Source organism: Onychomys torridus, chromosome 10 (assembly GCF_903995425.1).
Source record: "Onychomys torridus chromosome 10, mOncTor1.1, whole genome shotgun sequence".
NCBI lineage: Eukaryota > Metazoa > Chordata > Mammalia > Rodentia > Cricetidae > Onychomys > Onychomys torridus.
The window spans coordinates 24,975,340-25,000,879 of record NC_050452.1 but is presented as its reverse complement, the minus strand read 5'-3'; the positions used below and the strand labels follow the sequence as shown (position 1 = coordinate 25,000,879).

Genomic DNA, 25,540 nt, shown 5'->3' with positions numbered 1-25,540 from the left:
CCAAGACTTCGCCACTCTGCCTAGGTGTACCCCTCTGGTTAGAGGCTTAAAATGCCTGGATGATCCCAGGCTGAGATCTCAGGTCCAGCTCCCACCTATGAGATAAAGGTCTCTGTACTTACCCTCTGAGCGGCACACACTGCATGTGTTAATGGAAAACGTCATGTGCCAGGACAGTGCAGGCTGGATAAGCCCTCAGCCACCAAGGAAAAGAAGGTTGAATACGTGTCAGTCCCTGGGGAAGAATAAAAACTCCCTGCCGCCTGCTCACACACTGCCCTGGTTACTTTCTATTGTGATAACACAAGGAAGGGGTTGACTTCAGTTGTCCTGAAAAGAAGGCAGGTCGGGCCGAAGCAGAGACCGTAGAGGGGTGCTGCTTACCGGCCTGCTCACTCCACTTGCTTCTTCCTACTTGACTCTGACGTGTGTAAGTTGACAAACTATCCTGTACACGTCCTTACTCCCTTAGACCAACTTCCAGGGTGCCACCTGCTGTAGCTGTCATTGGATGTCAATCATAGACAGATATGGAGAAGGAAGATGTCAATCACAGACAAACATGGAGAAGGAAGATGTCAATCATAGACAGACAAGGAGAAGGAAGAAGCCCTTCTGTAGATGTTTGTCTTTGTGTGCGGTTTCCTTTGAGGACCCGTTTTCCTGCTGACATCTTCACGGGGAGAAGAAGTTTGAACATAGGCCTTGCCTTGCTTGGCCGTGACTCAGCCTTCCCGGAGCAAACAGGCTTTGGTTGTCAGACCTCCGGGTTTTATTTACGTCTGTTGCTTCCTGGCCATATACTGTTGTGCAAACTTTTGCCTCCTTTGCCTAATGTTCTCTTCACTTTTTCAATTATAGAATATAGTGTTTGTTGATAAACTTATAGACAGTGATCCAAAAAATGAGAATGTTTGTGTCCTGCCCCCCAAATGTCTGCTGCATTAAGGAAATGTCTGCTGCATTAAGGGATCTTCCAGGTTCACACATTTGCAAGCATGTAGAGACACTTTTTATAAAAATGGTGTCACACCTTAACCAGTGTGATCTAATTTTCTCACTGTGCCCTGTGCCTGAACCATGCAATTCTGACATTTCCCCCATGACAGCTACATGGCATTCTCTTGTGAGTGAGCTGTGATTTATTTTATCAGTCCAGAAGGCACGTTAATAACTGTTGTTCCTTTTCTTGTCTCTCTAGGGGTCCAAGCAGGATGAAGCCATTTAAATATAACCACCCACAAGGATTCTTTAGCCACCGGTGATTCCTTCTACCTATCACCCCCAAGCCCAGCCCTGGCTCCTGCATTTCCGCTTCTGCTCTGGCCACATATAGTTGTTAATGTTTTGCAAAGACACCAGCTGATTAAATGACACCAACCAACGGCCTTTGTTTGTAGCTACTGGGGCAGTCTGGAAGGGCAGGTGGAACTTTGGCAGCGTGAGGACTATTTCTGGGTGTGCTTTCTTTCCTTTTTCCTTTCCTTTCCTTTCCTTTCCTTTCCTTTCCTTTCCTTTCCTTTCCTTTCCTTTCCTTCTTTCCCCTTCCTTCCTTCCTCCCTTTCTCCTTCCCTCCCTCCCTCCGTTCCTTCCTTTCTTTCTTTTTTCAAGATGGGGTTTCTCTGTGCAGCCCTGGGTGTCCTGGATCTCACTCTGTAGACCAGGCTGGGCTTCAAACTCACAGAGATCCAGATGCATCTGCCTCCCAAGTGCTGGGATTAAAGATGTGTGCCACCGCCACCCTCTAGCTTGGATGGGCTTTTTAAAGGTGACTGAGAAATGTCAGTTCTAGAGAAGCACCGCCTGTTTTATCCACACCTGCCTTGTTAGTTTTGCAGGGACAAAGTATCTTGGTGTTTATTATCCTAGATCTCTACTTATTAGGAAGTTGCAGGAGAAACCAAAGTCAGTAGATCCAAATGTTCCTTTCTCGGGCTTCATTCTCTCGACTAGCCCTGCCTTTGTCCCTTAATGACCTAATACTTGGCAGTTGGGTGTTTTAAATGCCTAACTTGCAACAACCTTAAAGAAAAAACAAATAGGAGAGATGGCTCAGCGGTTAAGAGCACTGGCTGCTCTTTCAGAGGTTCTGAGTTCAATTCCCAGCAACCACATGGTGGCTCACAACCATCTATAATGAGATCTGGTGTCCTCTTCTGGCCTTCAGGCACACATGCAGGCAGAACACTGTATGTATAATAAATAAATAAATTTTAAAAATTAAAAAAAAAGAGAAAACAAATAGATATCACAGAGAATAATTTAAATACTTCAAGTTTTCATAGTCAGTGAGACGAGTGTTGGAGAGTCATATGCGGAACTACTAATCAGTGACAATACCCTTGAAGTAGCAAGACTGAAACCAGTCTTTGTCCATACTAGCCTGGACGTGCACAAGCGTATCAGTGCTCAGAAGCTAAGCAGGGTTAGCATGATTAGTACTTTTGGATAGGAGAGTGAGACCAGGTGACACTTGAGGTTCTTTATGACAGTGACTTGATGTGCATCTTTACTTCCAGGACTTCCCAGGAGGAGAGAAACAGAGTTTCACAGTGAGACCCTGTCTGAAAAAAATAGAATGTTGTGAGTCTCAGAGGGTTAGGAAAATGTTTACAAAACTGTCTCCTCTGGAGAAGCTCAGTGTAGGGCACTTGTCGCATATACTGAAGGCCTGGGGTTCAGTCCTCAGCTCATAGACAGAAGAACAGCCTTCCTTGTCCTGAGTTTGCTTGGACACTTGTCTGAAAAACTCTGCTCTCTGCCCCAACCAGTACTAAATTCACAGTTGAGTTTAAGAAGTAGAATATGTGGGCTGGAGAGATGGCTCAATGGTTAAGAGCACTGGCTGCGCTTCCAGAGGTCCTGAGTTCAATTCCCAGCAACCACATGGTGACTCCCAACCATCTGTAGTTGCCCTCTTTTGATGTAAAGTGAATAGAGCACTCAGATACATAAAATAAATAAGTAAATCTTTAAAAAAAAAAAAAAAAGAATAATAATACAGGACTGAGAATGTAGTTCAGTGGTAGAGCACGTGCAAAGCTCGGTGTTGTTCCTTAGCACCAAAAGTTAAAGAAAGAACCATTCTACAAAGATAGAAAAATATTTAATAATTATTGAGGGTCACACCTTTAATCCAAGTATTCAGGAGGCAAAGGCAGATGGATCTTTGAGTTCAAGGCCAGCACAGACTACATCATGAGTTCCAGGACAGCCAGGGTTATATAGAGAGACCCTGTCTCAAAAAATAAAAAAGACCCCAAATTAAGAATTATTCTGTGGTTGTTGGCTAAGGATATAGCTCAGTTGATAGAGTATTTGCTAGAATTCATGAAGCCCTGAATTTGATCCCCAACAACACATAAACCAGCTGTAGTGGTGTATGCCTATAATCCCAGCATGAAGTGGAGTCAGGAGGGTCACAAGTTCAAGGTCACTGTGCTGCATAGAACGTTTGAGGCCAGCTGGACTACCAACACACAGGATTTACCTGTCTACAAGCTGATCCAAAAAGTACTTTCCCAAGCCCTACTCCTAATCCTCTGACTTGGCTGACCTAAGATGGGCCAAGGAAGTATATTTTTAACAAGCTCCCCAAGTCCATTTTGCCCTAGCCTTTCTTTGAAGGCGTTGTATTTTTGTCCTTTCTCTCAGTTTTCTTGGTGACAGGACACAGGAGAGCCAGTTTTTCTAAGCAAGTCCTCTGCTGTCTTAAGCCGCCTGAGCATCTGGGTGCTTTTTATCCTGACCTAGTTGCCTGGGACTTTGTCCCTGCTGACATCTTCTGGTCTGGCTACTTTCAGGCCTGCATCTCACTGCCTGTGCTGAATGAGATTAAAACGTCCTAAAAATAGTTCCCCTAATGGCCCCTGCATTGCAGCCGCCACTTTTGGCCTTGTCTGGAAGACAGCCAAACTGACTCAGCACAAAAGCTCACCTCCAGAGAGAGGCAGGGACTGGGTTTCAAAGACTGCTGCCGAGTGCTGGGAGCAGCTCTGCTTGCTAGGTTACAGCTTGTCCCCGTCAGAAGAACAGTTTTCGTCCAAAGAGCAGGCAGAGCAAAGGAATCTCCTGGTCTTATGGAGAAAGGTAGTAAAACACACTTAAGACAATCAGCCCCTTCAGAATGCTTAGTGGAGCCGTCAGGCCTAGAGTGTGCAGATATGGAAAGGACCTTGCAGCTGCTTCTGCTGGAATTGTCCACAGGCTTTGCAGTTTCTGAGCTGGAGCACACCCCAAGCTGCAGCCCCTGCCAGCACTTGCCCTGCACCAGGAAACCCCATGCATGTTCCTTGCCTTTTATTTATTGTAGTGCCGGGGATCCAGCAATACACGGCGTCACGTTTACTAAGCAGGTGCCACTGAGGGCACCCCTCAGCCCATCTGTCTTAGTCAGGGTTCCTGTTGTTGTGATGAAACACCATGACCAAAAGCTAGCTGGGGAGAACAGGGTTTATTAAGTTTACACTTCCACATCGCTGCTCATCACTGAAGGAAGTCAGGACAGGAGCTCAAACGGCAGGAACCTGAAAGCAGGAGCTGATGCAGAGGCCATGGAGGAGTGCTGCCTACTAGCTTGAGCCTCATGGCTTGCTCAGGCTGCTTTCTTATAGAACTCAGGACCAGCAGCCCAGCATTGACCCCCACTGGACCTACCCACCTAAATCACTAATTAGGAAAACACCTATAGGCTTCCCTGTCTCCAGCCCAGTCTTACAGAAGCATCTTCTCAACTGAGGCCCCCTCCTCTCAGATGACTGTAGCTTGTGTCAAGTTGACAGAAAAACTGGCCAGGGCACCGTCCTTGTCTTTCTAAAAACTGGCCTCCATATTCTTGGTCTGTCTTCTTGAACTTGCAACAGCTAAGGATGTCCTTGCACTCCTGATCCCCTTCTCCACCTCCTAAATATTGGGATTATAGGCATTCACTGCCACACCTCGATTCTCCCTTGTTTTCTTCACAGTCTGCCCTTGGCTATTTTCCCTACAAACCCAAATGATCCTTGTTATTTTGAGGGCGCTCTTACTGAGCATGCTGGTGAGACAAAGCTGAGAAGAGCCCTCTCCAGAGAAGGTGTAGTTGCCATGCCACAGAGGAACTCTGTCTGTGCCCAGTTCTTCCCTCCTCATGTGTTAGCAGCCTCCGACCAGAGCAGACACTAAGCTGTTATTTTAGGTAAGGCCCTGAACTAATCATGATTTCACACTTCCAGTCTAGCTAATAGCAACAGGCAGCCAGTGTTCTGAGGGAGACCCGCTCCCACTCCCCAACCCCCCCAGGGTACTCTTGAGGAAGGAGAAGTGAGAAATATTTAGATAGAAATATACAGGGAATGAGACAGATAAAAACCCGGGATAAGCTGGGCGATGGTGTTGCACGCCATTAGACCCAGTACTGGGGAGGCAGAGGCAGGTAGATCTCTGAGTTCGAGGCCAGCCTGGTCTACAAAGCAAGTTCCAGGACAGGCACCAAAGCTACACAGATAAACCCTGTCTCGAAAAACAAACAAACAAACAACAACAACAACAAACCACACAGGATAGCTTCAGGCCTGGATCAGACCCACCAGCCCCTTCTGTCTCTTCTAAAGGGCTTTTAAAGTAACACCAAGGGATGTAGCAAAAGACCCCCGCCCCCAGCACAGCCAAGTGCATCCCAAACACCTGATAACCATGCATGCCATCTTCTAATGCAGCTCTGCTGTGTACAGCAAGCTCAGACCTCACTAGGAAACTTCTGTGGGCTCCCACAGTGTCCATGAATTCCTTACTTTTTTTTTTTTTTTTTGGCATGGATAGGGTAGGTTGAGACGGTTTCAATATGTAGCTCCTACTGGAAGATCTGGAGACCCTCTTGCCTTGGTTGGCTAGGACTATAGTATTCTACCACTACATCCAGCTACCCTTCCTTCACTTTTTCAGCAGAGAAAACTGGCTCAGGATGGAATGACTGTCCATGTTCCTCTGTCCCTGGAGCTGCCCCAGGCTGGAAATAGAGAGGTATGTCTGCATCTAAAAGGCTTACACAGTAGCTGTAGGCTAAAGCCTGTCCAGGCTGGCACTTCTGGGCTCTGAGCTATTTCAGCAATACTGTTGTTCATGTCTGTATACTCAGACGAGCTTGGTGGTCAGGAGTTACTTTTTGGTGTCATAATGGCCCATTGGGTGCTTTTCACCTGTGAGTAGCCACCTGATCCTGGACAGGCTGTTCGATTCATCTTTGGTGTTGAGATGAATCCTCATTTCTAAGTGGAGATAGCTGTGTAATGGTTGTGGGAATTAAAAACCTACTTTTAGGGGCCACCAAAATAGCTCAATGGGGTAAAAGCATTTGCTGTACAACTCCAGTGACCCAAGTTTAATCCCAGGAACCCATGAAAAGATGGAAGGACAGAACCGACTCCACAAAAATGTCCCATGACTTCCTCATGCATGTATGTCCCCCACTCACCATGCATACACACGATGATTAGATGACTCAGTGGCTAAAGGCACTTGCTGCACCAGTCTAGTGACCTAAATTTGATCCCTAAGACCCACATAGTAGAAGGCAGGAACGGACTCCCACCAGTTGTTTCTAGACCTCCACACCATAGCACACATGGGCCTATACATGTACATGCATAGACACACAAGAAAACATAATTATTTGTTGCTTTGTGCTTGTGTGAGACAGGGTCTCGCCCTGTAGTCCTGGGTTGCTTGGAACTTGATATGTAAATTAGACTGGCTTTGAATTCAGAGATCCTCCTGCCTCTGCCTCCCGTAGAATTAAAGGTATGTGTCCCCCCCAAAAAATCTACTTTTAGTACTGTACCCAGCATCTAGACTGTAAAGGGGAGAGGCTCTCGCCTGTCCTCTGTCCTGTGGGTTCTGCCTTGGGAAGAGGCCTGTAGGTGAAGACAGCTTGCTGGATGAAGCCCTGTCCCTCCAGCAGGAAGCCCCATTCCCTGGCCTGGTATATGACTTTATAGGTTTCTTTGTTTATGGCAACCAATCATCACAAACGTGACAACTTAGCACACGTGTATTACTTTACAATTTGTAGATAATAAATCTGAAGTTAGGATAACTGGGCTAAGTTTAAAAAAAAGTCTCTAGAGGCTCTAAGGGAGAATCTGTTCCCGTGTGGTGTTCCACATCTAATTACCCTAATGAACACTGACCGTGGGGTGCCTGGGAACAGCCCCAGGAGGATGTTGGATGGTCCATGGACAATTTTTTTTTGTGTGTGTGTGTGGAGCTGAGGATAGAACCCAGGGCCTTGTGCTTGCTAGGCAAGCACTCTACCACTGAGCTAAATCCCCACCCCTCTGGCATTCTTTTAATAATTCAGTCTTCATGACAGATGGAGGTGGGTGCCAAAGATGGTATGTGGAGCCTAGCCTGGAGTGTTGACCAGAACTTTGGGGTATGGTGAGAGGGGGCACTTGCTCATTCCCTGAGGTACCACCACTTAGTTTCTACCGAACTACACCTTTAGTCACTGTATTATTCAAAGTGCTTCTGTTCGTAAAGCAGCATCTTAACCCAAAGAGTTTTGGAAAAGAGGGGTATTTATCACCTCAAAGGATGGCCATGAGCTGTGGATTGGATTATCAGGAAGTGCACCATGGCTCTCTAGGTATCTTCTCCCTATTCATTCCACCTTCGCAGAATATCTTACCATAGGTCTGGAAACATGGCTGCCCACAGCTCCTGACTCACATCTCGCTACCAGCCACTCTGGTGCCAAGTTTAAAATCCCAGAAAAGAGCTTCATTGGCCATTCTGGATCAATAATCAGAGTGACCAGAGGTAGGAAAATTAGAAACGCAATAGCTGAGAGCCATCTGGCTGGGGGTTGGGGTGGGGGCAGAGAAGCAACTCCTGGGAGCGGTGTTGAGCAAGTAGAAGAGGTCATGCCAGTCTCACCAAGGATCTAACAGTGAGGACGCCGTGGAAACCTGTAGGAGGACCATAGCTTTTGAAATTCCTTCCTGAGCCAGGCATAGTGGTGCGTGCAAGTAACCCCAGGGATCTGGGAAGGAGAGACTGGAAAACAAGTTCAAGGTAACTCTGGCATTTAGGTAAGACACTGTCTCAAAATAAAAATATAAAAGGGGTGGGAATAGGTACTGAAAAAATAAAATCCATGTCCAGAGAAGCACATTGGATGTAACTTAGGTGATGACTGTAGTCTCCACCACAGATGAATTAGCCATGTGTGGCCTCTTACACACAAGGTATTTCTCATCTAACATGCAGAGTCCATGGACCATCCAACATCCTCCTGGGGCTGTTCCCAGGCACCCCAGGGTCAGTGTTCATTAGGGCAAACTGGGGTTTGGCAAAGCGTGTACTTTCCCTGTGCCTCCCTCTCAGAGTGTGATGTCCACAGCGTGAAGTCAGGAGTCTATGGCTCCCAGGCGATGCTGATGAAGGTGATCCACAGACCATACTGCAGAATGATCCCTTAGGCCACAGATCTGGTGTGACATCCAGACCTCCTGTCCCTGCCTCAAGCCTTCCCAGGGGAAGAGAACAAATAAGAACAGCCACAGTTCTATTTTAGAAGCACTTGGTTTTATTGCATGGGAGCAATTGAAAGTGGAGTCCAGTGGAAAGTGCGCCGTGGCATGGTTCAGAGGCCAGTGCCCCGCCTCACCTGCTGCAGCTCTCCCTGGACAGAGTGCTGGGCTAGGGCCTGACCATTCCTTTGGAAAACAAGAAGGCATTCGGGAATAGGTTACAACATTTCAAGCATAATGCATTCCTAACTGCTCATTCATTACTGCGGTCACCTGTCAGTTGTACATACAGGAAATAAATGCACTTATTTGGAAAGGAGGGGGCAGTTTTTAGTCAAGTGGTTTTCATGTAGCATTCAGCATACATCACGTTCGGCTACAATAAGCTATCATAATTGTCCATCACCTGGAGTGGGCTTGGGGGTGGGGGGCCAGGGCTCAGGGTATCTTCTCTTGCTAAGTAATCCTAATAGACATTCCTGTTTGGTGAGGGCACACCCATCATCTAAACAGTGTTTCTTCTTACAGAAAGGAAAGGAAGAAATAAAATTTAGCACGCTGACCCTTGAGTACTGGGACCCTCCTGAGTTTCTTTGGCTGTTCTGGATGTCCCTCTGTCTCGGGCTTACTTCTCCCCCTTGGTGGTCTTGTCCTCTGCGGCCTTCTCTGGGGGCTGGCTATCTTTTTGGTCTGTGCTGGAGGATTTTTCAGCCTTTTCCGTCTTGGGCTTGCTGGGCTCTTTGGAAAGGCCCTTGTCCTCCTCCTTGGCCTTGGCCTCTGTCTTGGGCTTCTCCTCGGGCTTCCTGGACTCTGTGACCTTCTCCTCCTTGCTGTCTTTCTTCTCTGGCGCTGCTGGCATCTCTTCTTTCTCTGCGGGTCCACTGGGTCCTTTGGCCTTGGTGTCGTCCACTTCCGTCTTGGTCACTTCTGCCTTCTCTTTGGATTTAGCCTCTTCCTTCACCTCCGTCTTGGCGGGAGTCTCCTTCTCTGGGGTCACTGCTTTCTTCTGATCTCCAGACTCTTCCTTCTTGGCTTCTGCTGTAGAGTCCTTGGGCTTTTCTACGGGGGTTTCCTTCTTCTCCTCCACCTTGGCCTTTGGGGCCTCCTTCTTGGGTGGTTCTTCTTTCTTGCTCACCTTCTCCTCTGTTTTTGGTGGAGCAGGGGTCTTCTCTTCCTCTGCTTTCTTTGGGGGTTCTTTAGCTTTCACATCCTCCTTCACAGGGGACCTCACCTCTTCCTTCTTGGGAACTTCCTTCTCAGGGGACTTGGCCTTCTCAGGGGACTTGACCTCCTCCTTGGCAGGACTTTTGGCCTGCTCGGGAGATTTGATGTCTGTGGGGGACTTTGTTTCCTCCTTCACTGGAGTCTTGGCTTCTGGAGATTTCACATCTAGAGTCTTGGCTTTCTCAGGGGACTTTGATTCCTCCTTTACTGGGCTCTTGGCCTTCTCAGGGGATTTCACCTCAGCTGGAGGCTTGACCTCTTCCTTCACAGGGGACTTGGCCTTCTCGGGAGACTTAACCTCTGCTGGTGATTTTGCCTCTTCCTTCTCTGGGGTCTTGACTTGGGCTGGAGATGATGCTTCTTCTTTGACTGGGGACTTGGCCTTCTCTGGAGATTTTACTTCAGCTGGGGACTTCATTTCTTCCCTCACAGGGGACTTGGACCCCTCAGCTGGGGATTTTGCTCCTTCCTTCACAGGGGTCTTGGCCTTCTCAGGAGATTTTACATCAGCTGGTGACTTGGCCTCAGCTGGTGACTTGGCCACAGCTGGTGACTTGGCCTCAGCTGGTGACTTGGCCTCAGCTGGTGACTTGGCCTCAGCTGGTGACTTGGCCACAGTTGGGGACTTGGCCTCAGCTGGTGACTTGGCCACAGTTGGGGACTTGGCCTCAGCTGGAGATTTTACCTCAGCTGGTGATTTTGCCACAGTTGGGGACTTGGCCTCAGCTGGAGATTTCACCTCAGCAGGTGATTTTACTTCAGCTGGAGATTTCACCTCAGCAGGTGATTTTACTTCAGCTGAAGATTTTACCTCAGCTGGAGATTTTACTTCAGCTGGGGACTTGGCCTCCTCCTTCACAGGAGGTTTGGTTTCCTTTTCTGGAGAGGCGGCCTCTTCGGCAGCTGGAGAGGTGACTTCTCCTCCTCCCCCTCCCTCTTCAGTCTCTTCTTCGCCCTCTTCCTCCTCTTTGGCCTCTTTTTCCTCCTCTTCCGTCACTTCTTCAGTCACCTGGATCTCTTCTGTCTGCTCCTCCACAATCACGGTTTCCTTCTCTGATTTCTCTACCACCTTTATCTTCTCTTCACTCTTGACTTTTATGTGAGTGGATGTGGAGGGAATTTTCGGGAGTCCCTCAGTCAGAGAGAAGGGACTTGGACCAAAGCCAATCCTACACTCTTCGCCCTCCAGGAGCTTTCTGCAGGATGGATAATGAGACACACCATTAACGCAGAGCATATGTGCAGGTCTGGAATCTTCCTTGGTTTTCCGGAAGCCCCACTGCATTCAGTGACAGGCTTTGGTGAATGAAGGAGATGAATGCATGGGCGGGATTTCATTTTCTTTCCCTTTCTCTTTCTCTTCTTCCCTTCCTTTTCTTTCCTATTGCTCTCTCTTTGCTTATTTCTGTGCTGAGGACCGAGTCATGCTATGCACACCTTCCATTGGGCCACAGCCTCAGCAGGAAGCACTTTGAGAATCCCGGAGGACCCACAGAGCCTGACCCTCAGGGGACAGTACTGCTGTTTATGGGAGAGGAACCATCTCCCTAAACAATGGTCCTCAACAGAAAAGTCCTACATTGATAAACGTACACTTACTGTCTCTCAACTAAAACCTAATTCAAGAGAAAGTTGGAGGGTTGGGGGTATGGCTCTGTGGTATATTGCTGGTCCAGTAGGTATGAGGTACTGGGTTTGGAAAAGTAGAGATGTGACTACCAAAAGTTGTGCATAACCTCTACACATACACACACACACACACACACACACACACACACACACACAAATGAAAAATAAACCCCTCCCATGTCTGAAAGAAAGAAAAAAAGCTGAGGACAAGTGAGCCCACACTTATAAACTTAGTTTGAGAGGTCTTGGAATGTTGCCATTTAGAGCTGTCCTGGTACCTTTCACAGCCAGCCTTTGGGATGTCTCCTTCACTTAACTTCTCACTAGATGGCAACCTTATCCAAGCTACCCAGGCCCTTAAGGCCTTACCTTCTCATTGGTAAAGAGGTGACCTCCAGAGTCCTTACCTCAGAAGGCTGTTTCTGTGAGATAATGAGTATTAAGGGCTGGGCAGAGCTGCTTCGAGAAGTATAGGGAGTTTCCACTAGAGCAGTGTTTTCCAAACCTAACTGCTGACACATTACCCTGGCTCCTGTTAAACTGCAAATCTCAATCCAGCAGCCTGGGGCAGGGCCTTGGCCTGTCTGACTCAAGAATCACTCTGGTTCCTGGTTAGTGCACTGCCCTGAGCAGAAGGTTAGACCAGAGCAGGAGGTAGACAGCCAAGGGTCACCAACCAGAAGAGGCCTTCATAATGTCAGCCCTGCTAGACTGGGGGTGCTCATCTTTGGGGACTGGTCTTCTCATGGCTACCATTCAGTGAGCACTGTGACTTCCCAGAAGAACCTATGTTGGCTGGATTTCCCTGTGAACAAGACTGGCTGAGCCTCCCAACAACCCATGGATGGTATACATGCTGTTTCTGCATCTCCACTCGTTTTTTGTAGGCCTAGTGAGCTAAGGATGGGCTTATAATGGTTCCTGACTACCTGAGCACCTCTTCCTCCAAAGCAAGTCTCTGATTACCTGGGTTTGGTAGATATAGTCAGAAAGAAAACAAGTCACTCTTGAGCCAATGAGATAGCTCAGTGGGTGGTAAGCATACATACCGTGGAGCTCAAAGACTTGGTAAGTTTGATACCCAGGACCCACATGGTGGGGGCAAAAAACCTACTCCCTAAACTGTCTTCTGACCTCCATATATGTGGGCATGCAATCTCTCTCTCTCTCTCTCTCTCTCTCTCTCTCTCTAACCTCCATGTGTGTGCATGCAGGCACACATACACAAATAAATAAATGAATAAAATGTAATTAAAATAAGTCAGCTTCAAGATTTCTGTCTCTTGGGAAGTAGACGACTTCTCGGGCTGAGGGCAGGGGACAATGAGGAGTCTTGTAAGGGGTGTGCAGTTTGAATTTGGGACGGTGAAAAACAGCTCTGGGGGTGGGTGGAGATGAGTGCTGCATATGCAAATGAACTTGCCACCACCGAACTGTTTATTTCAGATGGTTAAATGGATGCCCGGTGGCAGTGGTGGCGAACGCCTTTAATCCCTGCACTTGAGAAGCAGAGACAGGTGGATCTCTGTGAGTTTGAGGCCAGCCTGGGCTACAGAGTGAGTTCTAGGACAGGCTCCAAAGCTACAGAGAAAAAAAAAAGGTTAAATGGCAAATTTTAAGATATAGATTTTTGTTTGTTTTTGTTTTTGATTTTCTGAGACAGGGTTTCTCTTTGTAACAGCCCTGGCTGTCCTGGAACTCACTCTGTAGACCAGGCTGGCCTCAAACTCACAGAGATCCGCCTGACTCTGCCACCCAAGTGCTGGGATTAAAGGTGCACACCACCACCTCCCAGCAAGGTATGGATTTTACAACATTTTTCTTATTTTACTGTGTATGTACATGGGTGTGGATACATGTGTGCATGCACTGTTATGGACAACAGGACAGCAGGAATCAGTTCTGTTTCTGTAGCAGATTCAATGATCAAACTTAGGCCCTCAGACTTCTATAGCAAGTGCCTTTACCCACTGAACCATCTTGCCTATTATTAAAATATATATATATATATATATATATATATATATATATATATATATATAATACATTATATATATATTATATATATATTGGTTTTTTTTCGAGACAGGGTTTCTTTGTGTAGATTTGTGCCTTTCCTGGAACTCACTCTGTAGCCTAGGCTGGCCTCGAACTCACAGAGATCCTCCTGGCTCTGCCTCCTGAGTGCTGGGATTAAAGGCGTGTGCCACCACTGCCCGGTGCCTATCATATATCATTAAAATATATTTTACTAGAATTAAGACTGGAGGGATAGACATAAGACTGGAGGTTCAGGCTCACAACTAAAATACTTTGGGCTGGTAAGATGGCCATGTGGGTAGTGATGGGCTGGTAAGATGGCCATGTGGGTAGTGATACTTGCTGCACAAGCCTGACTCCAATCCCCAGAACCACATGAAGGTGGAAGAAGAGAACAGAGCCTACAAAGTTGTCCTCTGCCCCGACACATGCAACACACACACACACACACACACACACACACACACACACAAATAAAAAATGAAAATAAATAGAGATACTTATATTTTAGTAGGCTATGGTAATGCACACCTTTAATTCCAACACTTGGGAGGCAGAGGTAGATGGGTCTCCACAAGTTAGAGAGCAGCCTGGTCTACATAGAGAGTTCAAGGCCAGACAGGGCCACACAGTAACATCTGTTTAAAAAACAAGACAAAATAAAAACCAAAAAACTTCTGTCTCTAAAAAGTAGCAGGCTACCTAAACCCAACTTGAAACTGAAGGCTTAGTACTTCATGGGAACATGGAGTTCTGTGCAGCCTCAAGGCTCTGAGAACACAGGGCTCTATAGTGTCTCAAGGCTCTGAGAACACAGGGCTCTATAGTGTCTCAAGGCTCTGAGAACACAGGGCTCTATACTGTCTCAAGGCTCTGAGAACACAGGGCTCTATACTCCTCAAGGCTCTGAGAACACAGGGCTCTATAGTGTCTCAAGGCTCTGAGAACACAGGGCTCTATACTCCTCAAGGCTCTGAGAACACAGGACTCTATAGTGTCTCAAGGCTCTGAGAACACAGGGCTCTATACTTCCTCAAGGCTCTGAGAACACAGGGCTCTATACTCCTCAAGGCTCTGAGAACACAGGGCTCTATACTCCTCAAGGCTCTGAGAACACAGGACTCTATACTCTTCAAGGCTCTGAGAACACAGGGCTCTATACTCTTCAAGGCTCTGAGAACACAGGGCTCTATACTCCTCAAGGCTCTGAGAACACAGGACTCTATAGTGTCTCAAGGCTCTGAGAACACAGGGCTCTATACTCCTCAAGGCTCTGAGAACACAGGGCTCTATACTCCTCAAGGCTCTGAGAACACAGGACTCTATAGTGTCTCAAGGCTCTGAGAACACAGGGCTCTATACTTCCTCAAGGCTCTGAGAACACAGGGCTCTATACTCCTCAAGGCTCTGAGAACACAGGACTCTATAGTGTCTCAAGGCTCTGAGAACACAGGGCTCTATACTCCTCAAGGCTCTGAGAACACAGGACTCTATAGTGTCTCAAGGCTCTGAGAACACAGGGCTCTATACTTCCTCAAGGCTCTGAGAACACAGGGCTCTATACCCCTCAAGGCTCTGAGAACACAGGGCTCTATACTCCTCAAGGCTCTGAGAACACAGGACTCTATAGTGTCTCAAGGCTCTGAGAACACAGGGCTCTATACTCCTCAAGGCTCTGAGAACACAGGGCTCTATACCACTCAAGGCCCCTGGCCTGTCTTACCTGTAAGCAGCAATCTCGATATCCAGGGCCATCTTGACATTGAGCAGGTCCTGGTACTCTCGCAGCTGCGCCGCCATCTCCCACTTGGTGTTTCTCAGCTCATTGTCCAGCTGCTGAATAGCATCCTGGGAATGACAGATTGGGCAAGTCATCTGCCAGCCAGTACCTGGCCCTCAGTTCCAGGTAAGCTGGGGCCACCCTGCCTGGCCACCTGACTGGGGACAAAGCCCCCAACACTGCCAAAACTGCAAGCTGCTTACGTATAGACATGAAAAAAAATCTGGATCCAAATTCTCAGCCTGAGGAAAGATCTGGAATGAGATACAGACACTGGCTCAGTCAATAAAATGATGGATGAGTTTTTACAGACGTCCTAGAAAGTGCTCCATGCAAGAGCTAAGGTGCAGCCCAGGGGTAGAACAGTTGGACACTGGGCCCTGGGGAGAGAACAGCTTTAGCTACTTTGTTTTCTGTTCTTGCCAAAAGTGCCTGCAAGTGTCAGTGCTTGGCAAGTGTCTGCTCTTTGATCTCCCAGCAAGCCGGATGGTCCCCAGAAGCATACTGAATAGAGATGAAACTTCTTCCTCCTGAGCACTGCTTCAAGTGAACCTTTCCAACTGTCCTTTTCCCCTGGGTTTTCTCCGGTTCCCAATGGCTCTGCAATCATCACGTCCACTTGTTTACCCAGTTCTAAGAAAGTGACACTTTTCTCCCCAAGACTGGTTTGCATTGAAGAAATCTGCCACAGCTGCCCCCAGGTCACACCACGGACACTAGTGACTAGTCTTAGAATACCTACTCTAACCAAGATTATGCTGAGCATTTATATTTAAGTAGTACATTATTCCTTAAGTGTGAGGATGGAGCCCAGGATCTCAGGCATACTAGGAAGGCAAGAACTCTACCACTGAGCTAAACCCCGAAATTGACGACCTTCCCAAAAAACTGCAGTGGTTTTTTGTTCCTGTTTTTTCTTCTTTCACCTCAGAGAAAACATTTTAATTCAGATAGGCAGATACTCCAGGTCACACAACAAAAAATAATGTGATGTCTGACTCAGAGACCAGGGTCCTGCTCTAAGAAAGAAAGTGCCCCCCACACACACCCCCACAGCTCACCTGGTAGGAGGCAATGTCTGCCTGATGACGGTCCTCTAGCTCAGAGCGCTGCCTCTCCAGCGAATCCTTGGTGCTCTTCAGAGCCTCCAACTCTGTGGTCCTGGCCTGCAGCTGCCGCCGGTACTCAGTTATCTCCTCCTGTGCCGAGCGCATAGCATCTGTATTCACCTTGGCTGCCTCTGACAGTCGGTCCAACCTCACTGAACAGGGGAGGAACCAGGGCACAGGTTAGGCACACCTGAACTTGGGTTCCAGTGCTCAGATTTGGAAGGTGACACAACATGGGTTGAAGATGTGCCAAGATGTTAATCCACCCCATCCTATGACAGTCAAGTAGCTCTTGTCCAAAGCCACCCAGCTAGTGAGCAGCAGGATTCCAATTGAGTCTATTTGGCTTTGAAAAACAGACTGTGTCTCCCTCAACTGGATTCATAAACCACTCAGGAAAAAGGAAGGCCCTGTTCCCAGTTCCAGGGCCTGGCAGAGCTCCTTAACAAAGGGCTGGCATACTGAGGGGTTCAGCTGGGGTCTGCAGGCTTGTGGAGGAAGTTAACATGCCTGTGATCTCACCAGGCATGAAAGCTGTGGGAGTGATCAGTTACCATGTAGCCATGGTAACTTCCTTGCAGATTTCTACAGAGTCCAAGGTCAGAGGGGAGCCCAAGGCCTGAGTACCAGCCCTTTGTCCCTTCCTCTACCTGACTTCATTCTCTAGCACATCCTGAGCCAATCGAAGCTGAACATTGGCCTCCGTCACCAACTGGCTCCTCAGATCTTCCAGTGGAAATCAGGAATTGCTCTTAATCTCTGGAAAGGGAACATCCCACATACAAGAGCTGATCCTGGTGGAAAGAGAGGCCAGCTGGTGGGAACACACATCCTTGGATGCTCTCCTTGGGTGAAGGGCAAACCTAAAAGAAGAGGTCCCCTCTGGGAGGAGCCTTGCTGCAGAGATGGGGGAAGGGACGGTTCACCGCCACTGCAAAGGCGTGGAGCATGAAAGAGGGAATTCCGAGCATCCAAACCCCAGTGTTCCTGGCTTTCCCTGACGTTAGCAAACTTAAAAACCACCCAAGTGAGGATTCTCAGCTATTGTGGATCGCAGACACCTTTGGAAAGCACCTGAGCTCTGCACTCTCCTCCAGAACAATGCACAGGTATAAGGACGATGTCAGGAAAGATTCTGCATCTGAGACTAGGAAGCCCAGTTTCTCCATGCCCCAATGCCAAAAGAAACAAGAACCACAGAGGGTCAATGCGGTCAAGGTCACCCTGCAGCTACTGGGCAATGCTTCAGGGCAACTGCAGTCTAGCTGACTCAGAACCCCTGGAAGTTGGAGTTGAAAGGGAGATGGGAGGTCCCAGCTTTTGAGAGAAAGAAGGGTATATTAAATAGCACAGAAGCTGCCTCGGGCACTTGCAGTCAAGAGGTCCACATGCTGGTTCCAAACTGGCTAGAAAGGGTGTGAAAATGGAAGGCTCCTTTCATCTTAAACAGCAAATTACTGAAGTGGGGACATTATGCACCGAGCGAGTAGTAGCGAGAAGAATGGCAGGTGTCAGCAGAATACTCCTGCCCCACCCTCTGCGCAGGGTGCGACAGAGGGTGGGCAGAACTGGCAGGGCAAGCGGTGCTTGATACCCTGGGTCTAGATGGGGCTTGTTCTGTTCAAAAGAGACTGGTCTGAAACTGGGGTCCGCCTAACGGTGTGAGGAGCCCTTGAGGGGTTGGCCCAGCGTTTAAGTACGGACATAAATAATGTGGAAGGAGGCAACTAAAGGAAAATGCACGGTTGGGGCGCCCCAAGGGAGGGCTACTTCATGTAAACCGCTACTTTATGAGGGGGCATGCACTTTGCAGAGGGTCCAGGCGGACTCCTCTACCGGCTCGTTGGTGAACCCACTGGCAGCTCACCGCTCCGCCGGGAGGGGGGGAGACCCCCTCCCCCACCCCGCGCGCCCGCGCACCTCGGAACCACTCCTCGGACTGCAGCGTGCTCTGCACCGCGTGGCCTTCGAGCTGCGCGCGGATCTCCCGCAGCGCCGACGTCACGTCGCACTTGAGAGCGTCGCGCGCCTCGGCGTGCGCCTGCGCTTGCGCGGCACCGCAGCCCTGGATCTGCCCGAGCAGCTCGCCCACCTCCTCCTGGTGGTGGCGCCGCAGGTAGCCGCACTCCTCCTGCAGCGCCTGCGCCTTCTTCTGCAGCTCCGCGCGCGCGGCTTCCGCCTCCTGCGCGAAGCGCGCCAGGGCGCGCGCCGCCGCCTCCGCCTCCTCGCGCTGCCGGGCCTCCTCGTCCAGTCGCTGTCGCACGTGCGCGATGTCCTCCAGCAGGTGCTCCTGCTCCAGGCGCAGCTGGCCGCGCGCCGCCCCCAGGCGCAGCACGGCGCCGCGCATCTCCCGCACCTCGCGCTCGTACAGCTCGCCCATGGCGGCGCGGCCGGCTTGCTGCTGCCGCAGCGCCGCCGCCTCGCCCTCCAGGCTGCGGTTGTGCGCCTCGAGCTGCCTCACCTTGTCGATGTAGCCGGCGAAGCGGTCGTTCAGCGCCTGCAGCTGCTCCTTTTCGCTGCGCGCCGCCGCCGCCGCCACCACGCAGCCCTCCGGCCCGTTGCTCAGTGTGTCTAGTGAGTCGGTGCTCGAGGCGGCGCCGGCTCCGCGGAAGCGGCTGGGCGAGGCGGACACGGAGCTCACCGACGTCCGCGCCCACGAGTGGAAGCCGCTGGAGGAGCCGGCCGCGGAGCGCGTGCCGCCGGTGCCAGCCTTGCGGCCCAGCGCGTAGTGCAGGCCGCCGCCTCCGTGCAGCGGCGCGAACGGGGCGCCCAGCAGCGCATCGGCGCCGCCGAAGCTCATCATGGCCGGAGCAGGTGCGGCCGCCGGCAGAGCGGGAGAGCGGGGCCGGGACGGGGCGGGCAGCACTGCGGCAGCTCCGGGACGCCGGCTCTTTTATATCCGCGGTGCCCGGGTCCGGCCCCTCGGCAGTGGGGGGCTGGGGAGGAGGGCCCCGCCCTCTCCACCTCCTCCCCCGCGGCCCCGGGCCGACCGGCTCCGCCGCAGTGAGAGGGGCGGGGCGGGGGGGGGATGGACCCAGGAGTGAAGGGGAATAGTCGCATCGTCAGTGAAACCTCCCGAGGTCAGACCAAGGAGTAAAGGACTTCCGGAGCGGACAAGTGCAGCCCTCCAGGTGCATGTAGGAAGACCCTGTTGGTGTGCTCAGGATTAAGAGTGGGCACCCGAAATCGGGACAGGGGCTTGAGAACTGACGGGGCAGGGTGCCTGCGGGTTGAAGCGATGGGAGCCTCTGTAATGATTAGTATGGGAGGACCCCTCAGGAGAGGCGACACAAGGTTTCCCTGATAGTTAGAGAGGACCTTGAGATGAAGAGTGCCGAGACCGCAGCCACCTCGGAGGGATTCTGAACGCCATTGCACCGTGGACGCCACCGAGAATAAATGGGGACCCCCTAGCTGAAGGTGCAGTGTTCCCCTGATAGGTAGAGCGGCCACCCCGAGGGGCTTAAGGAACTCTACAGCTGACTTCGGGGTAGGAGAGGGGGACATGGAGTTTGAAAGGACTGCAGAGCTACCCTGAGGGAACATGGGAAACTGCAGAAGGAGAAAGAGAACGCAGGATGGGAGGGGACCTTGATGTTCTCCAAAAAGTCCAGTGAGACTTTTTTTTTTTGGAGACTGTATCTTGCCCAGCAAGGGAAACTGTGGGCGAAGAAGCAGAGGGTCCCTGAGTAGGCAGCAAGCCCCTGCCCTGAGTGTGGACCCAGAGAACACCCAAGCCAGGTTCTGCAAACGGGGAGGAGGGGGTGGGAGGTCAGCTCTGTGCTTGGCTAGCTGAATGACCTTGTACAAACTGTGTTCTCTCCCGCTTGGTTTCCCCTTGTGTACAACGGACAAGATGCAACTCCAAAGCCCCAAGTCCCCCCTCCCCCGAGCTTCCTTCTTGGGGGATCTCCGGCTGAATTTTGGGAAGGGAGCCCACATTGCCAGTGGAGATCTAGCACCTACGGTCCTACACCTGAGAAGTTTGTCTTCCTCCCTTCCTTGCCTGGCTTTGCTCAGTTTCATCCTGCCCTCTCATTCCTGTCTCTACAATAGATAAGCCAGTACCATAGGCATCCCTTCGGAATCCCGAGGAAGTGGTGGGGTGCTTTCTCAGTACCAGCCCACCGCCCTCATGAGCCCCACAGATGATTCAGGTAAAAGGCCGAGGAGGGCGCAGACTTGGCGGCCTTGCTTTGTTCTTAGGTTTGGTTTGTCAAAAGCGGGGTTAGTGGAGGCTTCCGGCCGCTATCGCTTCAGCACCAGGGACAGAGATTACTGGGTGAGGTTGATCTAGGTCTTACGCAGTGGGCAGGTTTGAAGCTCTTCCAAACTTTACCCCTGTGCAGTGCCTATGGGAACTGGGGAGGGGTGGATGAGTCAAACGGCAGGGTCTCAAAGTGACCCACTCCTGCATGTCCTGTCCAGTTCCTGGCTTTCAGGAAGCTCCCCCTGTAAACCCCCTCTCCCGGGAGCAGACGGACAGTGCCAGCTGACAAGGGCTGAGAACCAGTGTAGACTTCCTCAGATCAGAACTTCTCCCAGGAAATTACCTCAAGTCCCACTGCACCCCAGTTTACTGTGGTTCTCTTTCTAGCGGGATCCTGGAGACAGAAACTGACAGATTGACCAAAAAAGACCTCTGCCTGGCCCTCTTTCCCTGCGCTCGCATTTATCCCCAGCCCCTGGCTGCAGCCCGACCCTCGACCCTCGTAGCTGGGGAAGTGGAGGCACTGTCCCTTTAACCACGTTGTACTGGGAGGAGAGTGCACTGAGGAGGAGGGGGAGGGAGCTTCTAGTTTTTCATGGCGAAGCAGAACATGATGAAGCATTTTCCCGATTTAAAGGTCCAGTCATACTGCTGTTGGCAGGGCCAGAAAGGCTAAGGCGAGTGGCTTGTCTGAGGCACCGAAAAATGTCGTGGATGAGGGGGCCTGGGGAGGGATCCCCCTGGCATCCAGATTGCTCCCCATTCATTTTTCATCTTGCTTGGAATTTTGCCATTGGATCCTTGTTCCTTTGAGTCTCCTCAGCTGTCTGCAGAATGTGCATGCTCTTCTTGGGTGTGGGACGTCTGGTAAGCAGTTGATAGCAAAAAGGAATAAAGGGAATGTGGGGTAAAGGGGTGACCGTGACTGTCAGATTGCAGGTAACATACGGATTCTAAGAGGCACTAGGTGTGACTTTTGTGGCAATAAAATGGGCATCAGTGCTGGAACCCTGGTCAGTCCTTCAGACTCACCTCCAGAAAGCTGTCTGTGGCCTCCATCATTCTTTGCTTAGGTCATCATCCCCTCCTGGGTTTTGTGGTCCCCAGTGCTAACCCCTGCAGTATCCTTACCAATCTGTCCTGTGTCCTGAGGGTCTCTGGTCCACATCACTAGTCCCTGCAGTATCCTTACCAATCTGTCCTGTGTCCTGAGGGTCTCTGGTCCACATCACTAGTCCCTGCAGTATCCTTACCAATCTGTCCTGTGTCCTGAGGGTCTCTGGTCCACATCACTAATCCCTGCAGTATCCTTACCAATCTGTCCTGTGTCCTGAGGGTCTCTGGTCCACATCACTAATCCCTGCAGTATCTTTGCCAATTTGTCATTGTGAGTGGATGGATGAGTGGATGAATTCTATCAGTTCTCTAGAAAAAGATGTGATTCAGCAAGAACTAAGAATGATTCTCTTCTAAGACCTTGTGATTGAAGTTACTTTTGCCTTCCTTCCTGCATTCTTAACATTTAGCAGCGAATAAGACAACATAGCTATCCATCCATCCGTCCATTAATTGCTTATTAAGCCTCTATTGTGTATGATAGGAACACATTAGATGATGATGTCACTGAATCCCATAAGCCCACCTTCCTTGGTGTCTCCTTGAGACAGTTCTCGATCCTTCCAAGATCTCAGCTCAGAATGTCCAAGGGTAGCTTTAAGGTGATTCCAGTATGACTTGAATCCTGAATATTCCCCGTTAGAGGTGTAGTTCCCAGGAAGTTGCCACTAGAAGATGATGAAAATTTTAAGCAACTAAGGCCTGCTCAGAGGTCTTCAGTCCCAGGTTCTCCTTCCTCTCCTCTTCCTCCCACCCTCCTTCCCTTTCCTCCTCCCTCCCTTTCTCCCCTCCTCTCTTCTTCCTCTTCCTCCTACTCTTCCTTCCTCCCCCATCTCTCCGTGTTAGTGAGAGTTTCTATTGCTGTGACGAAACACCATGACCAAAAAGCAAGTTGGGGAGAAAAGGGTTTGTTTCAGCTTACACTTCCACATTGTGGTCCATCACTGAAGGAGGTCAAGACAGGATCCTGGAGGCAGGAGCTGATGCAGAGGCCATGGAGGGGTGCTGCTTACTGGCTTATTCTTCATGGCTTGCTCAGCCTGCATTTTTTTCCCCCTTCAGTTTTTTGAGACAGGGTTTTTCTTTGTAGCTTGTCCTGGATCTCGCTCTGTAGACCAGGCTAGCCTCGAACTCACAGAGATCTGCCCGGCTCTGCCTCCCAAGTGCTGGGATTAAAGGTGTGTGCTGCTGCCGCCACCGCCACCACCCAGCTTCAGCCTGCTTTCTTATCGAACCCAGGACTGCTAGCCCAGGGGTGGCACCACTCACAGCGGGCTGGGCCTCCCCCATCAACCACTAATTAAGAAAATGCCTTATAGCAGGTTCTTATGGAGGCATCTTCTCAGGTGAAGGTCTCTCCTTTCAGATAACTCTGGCTTGTGTCAAGTTGACATGAAACTAACCAGGACACTCACTCTCTCTCTTTTTTGACCAGGCATTGCCATATAGTCTGGGTTGCCTTTAAAGTCTGTCCTCCTGTCCCAGGCTCCTGAGGGTTGGTATCACAGGCATTTTTATTGGTTCATTGAGGCAGGGTATCACTATGTAGCCCAGACTGGCCTTGAACTCCTGATCCTCTTATCTCAGCCTCCTGAGCGCTGGTATTATAGTCATTTTTGTTAGTTTTGAGATAAAGTCTTACTTTTGCAACCCAGACTGTCTTTAAACTCTTGAATCTCCTGCTTAAGAGTTCAGCTTACAGGTGTGCGCCACCATGCCTGGCATCTTATGTCTTCTTCTTCCTGGTCATGGAGTGAGTTTTTTCACTTCAGCACGCTGCCTTACCACAGAGCTCCAAAGCAGTGGGCTCAGCTGACCCTGGCTGGACTAGAACCTCCAAAACTGGGAGCCAAGATGAGCCTTGCACATCAGTCCCTGTGTGGTCACCATTGCTGTGTGGTCACCATTGCTCTCTCTGTGTGTGTGTGGTCACCATTGCTGTGTGTGTGTGTGTGTGGTCACCTTTGCTGTGTGTGTGTATTCACCTTTGCTGTGTGTGTGTGTGTGGTCACCTTTGCTGTGTATGTGTAGTCACCTTGGCTGTGTGTGTGTGGTCACCTTTGCTGTGTGTGTGTATTCACCTTTGCTGTGTGTGTGTGGTCACCTTTGCTGTGTATGTGTAGTCACCTTGGCTGTGTGTGTGTGGTCACCTTTGCTGTGTGTGTGTGGTCACCTTTGCTGTGTGTGTGTGGTCACCTTTGCTCTGTGTGTGGTCACCTTTGCTGTGTGTGTGTATTCACCTTTGCTGTGTGTGTGTGGTCACCTTTGCTGTGTGTGGTCACCTTTGCTCTGTGTGTGTGGTCACCTTTGCTGTGTGTGGTCACCTTTGCTCTGTGTGTGTGGTCACCTTTGCTCTGTGTGTGTGGTCACCTTTGTTCTGTGTGTGGTCACCTTTGCTGTGTGTGTGTATTCACCTTTGCTGTGTGTGTGGTCACCTTTGCTCTGTGTGTGTGGTCACCTTTGCTGTGTGTGTGTGGTCATCTTTGCTGTGTGTGTGTGGTCATCTTTGCTGTGTGTGGTCACCTTTGCTCTGTGTGTGTGGTCACCTTTGCTGAGGTGCAGGCCCTGCCCACTCTGCTACCCGTAGACTAGCCTTTTCTGGCTCAGCAATTCTATGTCTGAAATCTGCTTGTTTTGCTTCTTTCTCTCCAGTGGCCATAAAACCCTGCGTCCTTTGACTCTGTCTCTTGTCCCTGCTTTTCTCTACTCCATCCTCTTCCCTTCCCCACATCTCCCCTGTCTCCCCTCCTCTCCCCTCCCCTCCTCTCCTGTCTCCTCCTTCCTCCTGAGCCTCCATCTCCCCCCACACACACCTCTCCTCTCTAAGACGCGTCCTCTTTTTGCCTGACTACAATCTGATTCGTAGTAAAGAGGAGTAGCCTCCCGCCCCGACAACCTTCGGGAAGCGAGCAAGCTGCAGGGACAGAATGGTGTGCAGCTTGGCACCTTCCCCGAGTAGCTCCGCCCACACCGCCTTCCACCTCAGGACTGCCTGGTGCTGATGAAGTCTTCCTAGCCTTGCATCCAGCCCACACAGCTGATCCAGCCCACACAGCTGATCCAGCCCACACAGCTGATCCAGCCCACACAGCTGATGCACTGGGACTCGTGGAGAGGGAAGCTGACTTCTGCCTCAAAGGCTGGGTGCTGGTGGGTGGGTCCACAGGTCTGGCTCGCCCCCTACCCACCAGCTCCAACACCTGTTCTGAACTCTTCTGGTTGAGTGGCTTGCTGACTATGGCTTCTGAGATGCGGAAAGAAACAGTTAGTTTGTCGGTCCTGAGGGACCTTTACCTAATGACTCAGTGGGGCTTGCTCATCACAGGTCCTTTGCGGCTCTTAGAACTCTCCTTACCTACAGCAAGAGGCTAAGGAGCGGCTCCCGTGAAGCCTGTGGTCTATGGAAAGGGGGAATGACATCTATTTATTTGTGTATTTATGCTAAAAGTCAAACACAGAGGCCTTGTTCATGCTAGCTAGCCAGTGCTCTGCCTCTGAGCTATAGCCCCAGCTCTTGGCTTTATTTATTTTTATTAATTTTATTATTTTATGTGTGTGCAGGCTTTCTCTGTGTGTGTCTGCACTGTGTGTGCCTGGTGCTTGTGGAGATCAGAAGAAGATGAACGATCCCCTGGGACTGGATTTGAAGGTGGTTGTGAGCTGCCCATGTGGGTGCTAGGAATTGAACCTGGGTCCTCTCGAGGGACAGCCAGTACCCTTAACCTCTGAGCCTCTCTTGTTTTAAAGTAAGATCTCACTGCATAGCTTTGGCTGGCCTTGAACTCTCTATGTAGCCTAGGCTGTTCTCAAACTTGTTCTCTGTCTGGTCTCTGCCACCAAGTTCTGGGATTGTAGACATGTGCCACGCCCCCAGGCGGAGCCTCTTATGCCTGTCCTTTCAGACCCCCACCCTATGAAGTAA

The 25,540-nt window shown here is 50.3% G+C and overlaps 2 protein-coding genes across 4 annotated transcripts in view; one reads left to right on the top strand and one right to left on the bottom strand.

Annotated features, from left to right (window-relative positions):
• Thoc5 (THO complex 5) overlaps positions 1-1,387 on the top strand; it is a 37,712-nt gene extending 36,325 nt beyond the window's left edge. For all 3 annotated transcript variants that reach the window (XM_036201427.1, XM_036201425.1, XM_036201426.1), the window contains one exon: positions 1,202-1,387. In XM_036201427.1, coding sequence (XP_036057320.1) covers positions 1,202-1,265 — 64 coding nt within the window. In that variant the 3' untranslated portion in view covers positions 1,266-1,387. The remainder of the gene's footprint in view (positions 1-1,201) is intronic.
• Positions 1,388-8,543: 7,156 nt separating this feature from the next.
• On the bottom strand, positions 8,544-19,157 carry Nefh (neurofilament heavy). The gene is made up of 4 exons (XM_036201073.1): positions 18,213-19,157; positions 16,245-16,444; positions 15,127-15,251; positions 8,544-10,930 (listed from the first exon to the last, which is right to left on the bottom strand). The coding sequence occupies exons 1-4, from the start codon at positions 19,093-19,095 to the stop codon at positions 9,136-9,138; spliced, it is 3,003 nt and encodes a 1,000-aa protein (XP_036056966.1). The 5' UTR covers positions 19,096-19,157; the 3' UTR covers positions 8,544-9,135.
• Positions 19,158-25,540: the final 6,383 nt, after the last annotated feature.

Excerpts from the sequence above, each read along its gene's own strand:
- Nefh (XM_036201073.1), bottom strand. The coding sequence starts at position 19,095 with ATGATGAGCTTCGGCGGCGCCGATGCGCTGCTGGGCGCCCCGTTCGCG. Across the intron at positions 16,445-18,212 it reads GTCCGAGGAGTGGTTCCGAG|TGAGGTTGGACCGACTGTCA; the intron begins GTGCGCGGGCGC and ends TCCCCTGTTCAG. Across the intron at positions 10,931-15,126 it reads ATCGAGATTGCTGCTTACAG|AAAGCTCCTGGAGGGCGAAG; the intron begins GTAAGACAGGCC and ends TCCATCCTGCAG.